The sequence below is a fragment of the Neomonachus schauinslandi genome, chromosome 11 (assembly GCF_002201575.2).
Source record: "Neomonachus schauinslandi chromosome 11, ASM220157v2, whole genome shotgun sequence".
Lineage (NCBI taxonomy): Eukaryota > Metazoa > Chordata > Mammalia > Carnivora > Phocidae > Neomonachus > Neomonachus schauinslandi.
In genome coordinates this window covers 29,039,866-29,049,143 of record NC_058413.1, presented here as the reverse complement: position 1 = coordinate 29,049,143, position 9,278 = coordinate 29,039,866, and the positions used below count along the sequence as shown (strand labels likewise).

General features: G+C 41.4%; 1 protein-coding gene across 3 annotated transcripts in view; it reads right to left on the bottom strand.

Annotated features, from left to right (window-relative positions):
• Positions 1–9,278, bottom strand: part of MPPED2 (metallophosphoesterase domain containing 2) — a 171,930-nt gene that overhangs the window by 78,937 nt on the left and 83,715 nt on the right. For all 3 annotated transcript variants that reach the window (XM_021684715.1, XM_021684714.1, XM_021684713.1), the window contains exon 4: positions 8,196–8,421. In XM_021684715.1, coding sequence (XP_021540390.1) covers positions 8,196–8,421 — 226 coding nt within the window. The remainder of the gene's footprint in view (positions 1–8,195; positions 8,422–9,278) is intronic.

Genomic DNA, 9,278 nt, shown 5'->3' with positions numbered 1-9,278 from the left:
CACCCAATACTTACTCCCCGCGGACGTGTGTGCAAAGGAATCGTGAGTCATCTCTACGGAGCAGAAGGACCAGAAGGAGGTGATCCATGTCTTACGACACACTGAAACATAGATTTTTCACAGAAAACCCTAGATTCTGTAGCTCGTCAGGCAAACAAATATTGGATCATTCCTTTAACTGTTTCCTCAATATCCCTACTTTCCCCCTAGGAGCACCTTACTCAGAATCCTGAGAGCTCCTGAAGAGTATTAGCCTGGATTTCTGTGTGCCCCTTCTACAACTAGATGGAAAAAGCTAAGCTCAGGTCAAGGAGTAGAAGGACATCTGGTTACTAGGATATCCCGGTTTAGTCTAAGGAGCTCCGCATAGGAAGGCTGGATTCTAGTCCTTTTTCTCTCCAATCCCTTTGGGCAAGTCACCGTCTCCGTCAAAAATTCTATCTAGGCCTCCTCCGGCAAAAGGAGGCAATACCGAGCAGCACCTGACATACAGGCACTTGTAAATACTGCTATTATTAATTATTGTTATTAATACATACTCTGCTTACTTCAATCATTTAGAATTACTTTTTAACTTAAATTTTAATTATTTAGAACTGTTGTGAAGCCCAACTGAGAGAATACATGGGACAGTTCTCTGAGTGAAGTCATCATCCACATGTGAGGCTATTATTGTCATTTGCTAGTTGAGGTCATCTCTCAGAATGTGCAAGCAAAAATTTAATTTATGCCCATAGCTGATATTAAGCATATGCGAATGCACGCAAACATTTCTATGCCCCCCTCCACATTCTTCTACACAGCTACCACCGACACGTCAGATAAAGGCATCAGGACAGGCTTTAAGGGTCTGGATGGAGCAGGGTGGAAAGGTATTGGCTGTGATCCAAACAGCATGGGCCCTGCATAACCCGGCTTCGGAACCGCTACTTACTGATATGGCTATGGATGGGACGTAGAAAGCAAAGTGATCGGTGTTGCTTTCTCCTTTTTCAAATAAACAGGGCACTTGTTAAACCAGAAGTGAACCTGATCCCACGCAGCTTTAAGAACAGTCAGCTGCATTCTGGAACAGGCAAAAATGTAAACAGAGCCTGTAACCCTAGAGCAGGGCAGAACACCCATAGGTTTCATATGGGAGAGTCTATGGGCCCCGTGCCAAGAAAAATGAAATGTTACCCTGGGCCTTTAAACAGAATCATGTAAAAGCAGAGTGCGTATTTGTTTAACACACACACAGATCTTTTTCTGTGCCAGTACCTTTCTGAACCCTCCTGAATAAAAGCTGGAATCCCTGAGACAGTGGGAGGAACCAATACTGTTTGTACATTCCTGTTCTTTAGCATGAAAGGACTTTCCTGCTGAACATGGAGAGGTTTCTTTCTTTTCTTTTTCTTCTTTCTTCTTTCCTTTTTTTTGGCCCAAGTTAATTACAAAGTATGACTGTGAAAATAAAATAAATGAGCCCATTCCACCCATCCCCATATCTGAATTCTATCATATGAGCTGCCAATTGGTTTCCTAGTCCTCTTCCTCAATATCTGCTGTTAATTTGTTCACTATTTCAAGAACGTGAAGACTGTCAGCAAAATACATGATGCATTATAAAACTTATAATTGGAAATAAAAACATCTGAAGTTTTTCTGACAGGGTAAACATAAAGTACTATTGCACTGATCAGAACAAGGAAATGTGAGCAACCTTGTAGCTATTTCTGTGCAAACACAATTACAAACGCTGCAGAGAGAGGCATCGACACTTAATAACTCCCATTTTCAAAAATGCTGAGAAAATTATACTTAAATGAATGAATGGATGAACTCAACATGTTTGTGGATCTGCAATGAGGGGAGGGGAGGAGAGGAAAAAAACATCCTGCTCACCCTTCCTTGGCAGATGCAACTCAATGGGCTTTCTCTTGTTCCTGCAGCCATTTTAGAAGTACACCATCTAGGCCCGATCTAATTTTCCTGCCGCAGAAGTTAAGGCACTTCCTCCACAGTTACTAAATCTGACAAATTACACCTGGATCTACTCTAACATGAAAAAGTGTGTTCTTTGTTCCTGACCTCCTGGTCAGCATCGAGATCAAATTCCTGGACATCGGAAAGCCCCGCTCATATTCATTAAAAGCCACGGGAGACCAGCCCTGCATTTCTGTTCAAGAGGGGAACAAGGTGCAGCCACCGAGGAACAATACGACTGCTCTGCTTGGGTCGGAGCACTACGGGCTTTTTACTTTCTGCAGCTTGGCTCCTGATCAGTTAGTACCTGAATTTTTTTCGACACAGCATCTTAGTATCAAAAGAGCAATTGAAACAAACAAAAAACAAAAAAACAAAGGGGCTGGTCGATTTTTAAATGGTGAGTGGGTTTCCTGAAACCTCTTTGTACTAAGATGCTGGCTACAGATCCAGTAACCAAAAATACAAAGCTGATTTCAAAAATTCCACCTTCCCCCCAACCTGGGCCAGACAAACAGATTAAAATTTTGTTTCCTCCTTCAAGCCATACTCTCAGCCTTTGGAAAAGACAGAACTCAGAGTGATCATGAACAGGAAATTAGGAACCAAGGTGGTGGCAGAAAATCAACACGAGGGATACAAGAAATCCACAAGCTTTCCTGTCGTGGGACCCAAGTCCTAGGCAGACCTACCCTCCTGGCAACACGAGACCTTCTCTTTCTCCCCCAAAGAGAGACAGAAAAGCATAATAGGAGAAGTTAAGAAAAGCTGTGTCTAAACCATTACTCCCAAAGATGCTAATACATCAGGCTTGATTCCTTTCTTCAAGATACTTGGAAGAACAAGATGGTGAAGGAATATATACAGAAGCCACAGAACCTGCCATGAGGCCTCCCGAGGCAGGGGTGCTGTCTGGATCTAGTCAGCTCTTGCCTTCCTTCCAAGGGAGCACCTTTCTTCCGGGAGAAGGCAGCACACTTACGTCTTCATCTGTGTAGGGAGACCACTGAATTTCCCCAGACCTCTTCCTCAGGAATCTAAGAAGTACCACAGTGCACTCCTATTGCAAACACACACAGATCCTTGGAAGTGTTGTGAGTTATTCTCCCCATACAGATTCCGGCTAAATTGTAAATTAGAGACATTGCTTTAATTCTCTCTCATCTTTGGGAAGCTTTCAGCTGTGCTACAAGTTAAAACAGTGTAATGAATACGGACTAGTACTCCTTTTCTATACTAAAAAGCAAGTCACGATCCACATTTTTAAAATACGGGAGTTATAGCTATCTTCCTGGTGGGATGGCAGTCACCTTCGAGAAACCCATGACAGGATGGAAATCCTTCATATCGAGGGTCTTATTTTGATTTGTTTGGAAATTAAGACCATTAGTAATATCAAAATTCACTGGAAAAGCCTGGGAATCAAACTTAAACTGGTTTACATTATTTGGGGGCTGGAGTAACTAATGCGTTACTAAGTAGGCATTCACCTATGGGTGAATCTCGGGGATGGAAAAACCTAACCTAACCTAAGCTCTGGTATAAATCCACCCAAACTTTGCTTCTAGTCAAATTCGTAAGTGAAAGTGGTTACAACGTGTACAAGATATTAAAATAATCAAGCATGCCAGCAAATATGGATACTCTTTGAAAATTTTAGCTTTGGTGACTATTTAAGCGAGTGGTGGATTAGAGATATTAGGGCAGACCTCGCTGGCCCTATTTTACAAGAACAGAAGTTCAGGGGCGCCTGGGTGGCTCAGTTGGTTGAGCCAACTGAGCCTTTGGAAAAGGCTTTCAGCCTTTGGAAAAGACAGAACTCAGAGTGATCATGAACAGGAAATTAGGAACCAAGGTGGTGGCAGAAAATCAACACGAGGGATACAAGAAATCCACAAGCTTTCCTGTCGTGGGACCCTTCGGCTCGGGTCATGATCCTGGAGTCCCGGGATTGAGTCCCGCATCGGGCTCCCTGCTCGGCGGGGAGTCTGCTTCTCCCTCTGACCCTCCTCCCTCTCATGCTCTCTGTCTCTCATTCTCTCTCTCGCAAATAAATAAATAAAATCTTAAAAAAAAAAAAAGATCTAGGGCGCCTGGGTGGCTCAGATGGTTAAGCATCTGCCTTCGGCCCAGGTCATGATCCTGGAGTCCCGGGATCGAGTCCCGCATCGGGCTCCCTGCTCAGTGGGGGGGTCTGCTTCTCCCTCTGACCCTCTCCCCTCTCATGTGCTCTCTCTCATTCTCTCTGTCTCAAATAAATAAATAAAATCTTAAAAAAAAATAAAATAAAATAAGGGCAGAGTGTAAAGTTACATGAGAAAATAGTCCTTATGTAAAGTCAAGGTATGATTAATGGTAATTTTTTTTTTTAAAGGAATCTCTACACCCCAAGTGGGGCTTGAACTCATGACCTCAAGATTAAGAGTTGTATGCTCCATCGACTGAGCCAGCCAGGTGCCCCATACTGGTAAAATTTTTATAGGTAATGTAGGTGGCTTTAAAAAGACTTTTCCTGGGGCGCCTGGCTGGCTCAGTCAGTGGAACATGTGACTCAGGGTTTTGAGTTCAAGCTCCACGCTTAAAAATCTTTTAAAAAAATAAAAAGACCACTTTCCTAATTATATCTAAATGTTGCTAGATGATTTCTTTGTGATAAGCAACTGAAGAGACCCCAAAATCTAGAAGGATAAAATGTTTGGCAGTCTGTAATGATTAAGGTCTTGCTTATATCTGCCTTAAGCTAATGTTGTCTTAAGGGGCGCCTGGGTGGCTCAGTCGTTAAGCGTCTGCCTTCGGCTCAGGTCATGATCCCAGGGTCCTGGGATCGAGTCCCGCATCGGGCTCCCTGCTCGGCAGGGAGTCTGCTTCTCCCTCTGACCCTCCCCCCTCTCATGTGCTCTCTCTCATTCTCTCTCTCTCAAATAAATAAATAAAATCTTTAAAAAAAAAAAAAAAGAACAGAAGTTCAGTGATTGGCTTTGTGTCACTCAATCAGCAGCGGCTGAATTTAAGCTCGAATGCACTCCATCTGACTCCCAGTCTAACAGTCTTCGTATGAAGATGGACAAAGGTATAAAGTAGATTTGGAAGACTAACCCCCCTGTAATCAGTAATAGCTCACGCTCATTAGATGCTTACTCTATGCCAGGAAGTCTTTGGTGTGCTGCAGATGCATTAACTCATTTATCCTCATAGCAACCACATGGAAGAAGTAATGCTGCTATCTCCCACTTTAAAGATGAGAAAACAGAGACAGGGAGATGTTCAGAAACCCGCCCAAGGGCTAAATAAAGGGGAGAGCTAGGAAAATCTGTGCTCTCTGCACAGAAAGGCTAGCATGGGCATTCCCAAGTCAATGTTCAGATTATCAGCAGTTCTGGGGATGTTAACTTTTTTTTTTAATTTTTAATTTAAATTCAATTTAGTTAACATATACTGTATTATTAGTTTCAGGGGTAGAATTTAGTGATTCATCAGTTGTATATAACACCCAGTGCTCATTACATCAGGTGCCCTCCTTAATGCCCATCACCCAATTACCCCATCCCCCCACCCCCTTCCTCTCCAGCAACCCTCTGTTTGTTTCCTAGAGTTACAGGTCCTTTATGGTTTGCCTCCTCCTCTGTTTTCATCTTATTTTATCAATTTTAACAGAATATCTTCACAGTGAGATCCAAATTACTATACCTCCAAAATATATATTGAAACTGAAATTTGCTTTTCATCAACCTCTGTATTCTTAGTCCAAAGACAAAGTACAGCAATTCCTATGGGTGACACAAATTCCATTTAAAGATCTCCCTTACTGTAAAGAAGTGCTAGGCAGGAAATAGTTTAAACTTTCTGGAAATCACAACATGTTATGTGTAAAAACAACTTTAGGATAACATTTCAGAAGACGCACCCTGCCTACCTTCTTGATTAAACCATCTTATTAAAATAAACAATTTTTGAATGACATCAATTCTGCTTAGACATAAACAATGTCTGAAGTCTTCACGCCCCATCACATCACATATTTCTGCCATCAAAAACGGATTATGCCCCATTACATCACATATTTGAATTACTATGTGTTTAGTGTGTTTTTTTTTAATTTTTAAAATTTTTATTTTATTTATTTATTTTTTAAATTTGAGATGCTGCAAGATCTGCCTCACTCCCTCATTCATCACAGCCGTCAGCTGGTGTAGCTAAACCTTATCCTATACAGATTTGAATCTGCTCGGATAATGGAAGAAGTTTGTTTGCTATCATCATTTCAGCAACTATCAATCCGGAGGTGTCTCAAAGTCTGGCTTGTTCAGGAACGGCCTTCCATGTTCCGTGCCTTCAAAAGTCTTTCAAAAATCAACTTCAGGTATTAAAAAAATGGTCTTAACTCCATGCAGAGCTTCTCTGCCAATCAGAGGTCCTTCCTCACCTCCTGCATAGTCATTAAGAAGAGAGCTGTGAGGATGGAAAAGCTCCCCCTCTGGCCGTTTGCTCAGAAATGCTCATACCGACATCGGGCGTTACCCTGAGACCAGTTTTCAGATTACACTTGGATAGGACCAATTTCTACTGTTTGTTCTCTTGCCCTTTACCACCTTGTGTATAAAAAACATTCACTGATGTACATTAGTAAAGCTGGACATCACCACTGCAGATTATAACCCCCAATTACCACACCGCTACCATCACCATCTCAGTCATACGGTGCACCCCGTAGTCTGACTCAAAACCAGGATGCTGCCACTCAGAGTCTGGGCAATCCCTGAGCAGTTACTTAACCTTTCTGTGCCTGAGTTTTTTTCACCTGCAAAATCAGAATCACAGCAGTGTCCGTTTCTTAAAGGCATTTTAAGGAAAATGAGATAAAAGATAAAAAGGCTTAGAACAATGCCTGGCATATAGTAGGTACTCAAGTAAGCGTTCACAGTCATTGTCGGGTTGATTTTTAAATGAAATATACTTCCTGTATTCACTCCTCAGTCCTTCTGGATACCAACTAGTAAAGCTAGAAAAAAAAAATGATCAACTGTTGAGAAAATAACCTCAACTTTCTACTCTACAGAGAACAAACCAAACTGTCGAGTGGGATGGCCAATCTGAATTCACGCTCTCTGTCCTCTTCCAGGCTTATCCGTAAATCCTAGCACAGGGCTGGGATACTTCTCCAGGTTGGGTGAGTAAAGGTTAGTTCTTCTGCTCTATATACACACAGAGCTCTCAAAAAAGTAGATAAATAAAAATCCAAGGCTCCTCTGATATTGATCTTCTAGTCTAAAACTCCCACTTTAAAGATGAAGAAACTGGTTTGGAGGCTAAGTGACTTGCTCAAGTTCACATAAATACTTAGGAGCAGTACTGAGGCCAGAAAATGATCATCATTACCCTAAGCAAACCACCAGGCACTCTTCCACATCCATTATAAAACGTCACCTAATTTAATCCTCATAATAATCCTCTAAAGTAAGTACTATCTCCACTGTCTTGGAGGTGCAGAAACTGAGGCTCATCCTCTGTGAATTAACTTCTTCAAAAGCACACAAGTGACAAATGAGAGAGACAAGATCAAATGCTTCCTGTCTGGTCCCAAAGAATACGCACCTGTTTCAAGTTTTCTAGAGCTCAGTGCTAGAATTCTCAGCACTGAGCCTCAACCTGTAAATTTCAAACTGAGTGTACATCAGTCTCGTCTGGGGAGCTTTAAAAATACAAATTGCTGGGCTCTACCTCAGGAAGGAGAATCAGAGTCTCTGGGGGTATGGCTTCAAAAATCTGTACTTCTTCAGAGTTAGTCAGGTGATTCTGATGTGTAGCAAGATTTGAGAAAACCTAACCTAAGCAAGATATGAGTGTTTCCAGTGTAAAATGAGAAGGAAATGAGTTACCTAAGGCTGATGGCATGTTCAGAGTAGCTGAATCCACGTGAAGGGTAACATGGTGACCTTCCCCCAAACCCTTCTGTGTCCCACAGACACACACATAGCCCCAGTCACATAAACATATGCATATCTACCAAAGCCCTACTTCCATTGATCTTGCCTAAGGAAATCTGCACGACGGTGAAAACAACAAGCACCGTTCTTTCCAGCAGTGCTAGAATCTGTGTTGTGTTGGAAATATAGCAATAAGCTTTCTTTCCACCCTTATCCTTGCCATTGAAAGCACCTACGTCTGCATCATGATTTCTTAGTGCTGAACTAAAAACAAGAAGGGGGAAGATTGTTCCAATGAGCACTTACCAAGGTGCCCCGTATATCCTGAATCCCTTCACTGTTACCTCCGAGTCTTGTAAGTAAATACTGTTTGTCAGGAGGGACTGAACGTTGTCAAAGTCCTCTGGTTTCAATTTGGACACAGAGGGGAAACGGTAGTAGTCCTGTTTAACAAGGTCTGCCATGAATTCCTTATCAAATGTCAGTTCATGATTCCCAGCAATCACTATTTTATATTCATATGGCAGGTTTCCTGAAATAAGAAAAAAGAGTACCAATTAGCACGTTCATTTCCCATCACGAAGTACAACAGCCGAGACTGTGTGATTAGCAGACAGTACACCCGAATGAAATAGCTCATGCATTCCTTTCTATTTCCATGGGAACCAAAATTTATGACTACGCCTTTATGCTAGCAAAAAAAAAAAAAAAATGACAATAAACAGGAGAGAGGAAGCTGCTAAGAAGCTTAAAAGCTACTAAGAAGACATTCAGCTTTCTAGTTCCATTTCCGTCTTCTGCATGCTAGAGATTTACCGTGATGAGTCTACACTGTGATGAATCATACTTTATAATTATCCAGTGAAAAGCACTTTAATCACGATCCTTAAAAAAATGTCTGGACTTGGTTTGGTCCTCAAAAATTAAGCCAACCAACTGTTCTTAACAACTCAAAGGACTACTTGATTTGTAGTATATCCTTCAAAAGTATATTTGTAGTAATATCATACAAAAGACATGGCGTAGCCAAGCATTTCACAATGTACATAAAGGAAAGGAACTACAGAGTACAATTTCATATTGTAAGTTAAAATTTACCTTGTAGCTTGTGAATAAAAAGAACATTAATAATGGCCCCCTGATTAGAAGGCTAACTTTCCTCCCATTGGGATGGGAGAAGAAACTGTAAAGCTTAACCCCCTTTTAATATTTATGGTATGGAAATGTGAGTTCTCGGTGTGTGCTTTTTATGCAAAAGTTTCCCGATCAAAATGAGATAATTCTGGGAAGAAGAATGAAAGCTATAAAGGAAAACCCAAACACCAGACTTCTGCATAGATTTATAATGTTTGAATAAAGTACGGATCATACATATTAATAACTCACCGT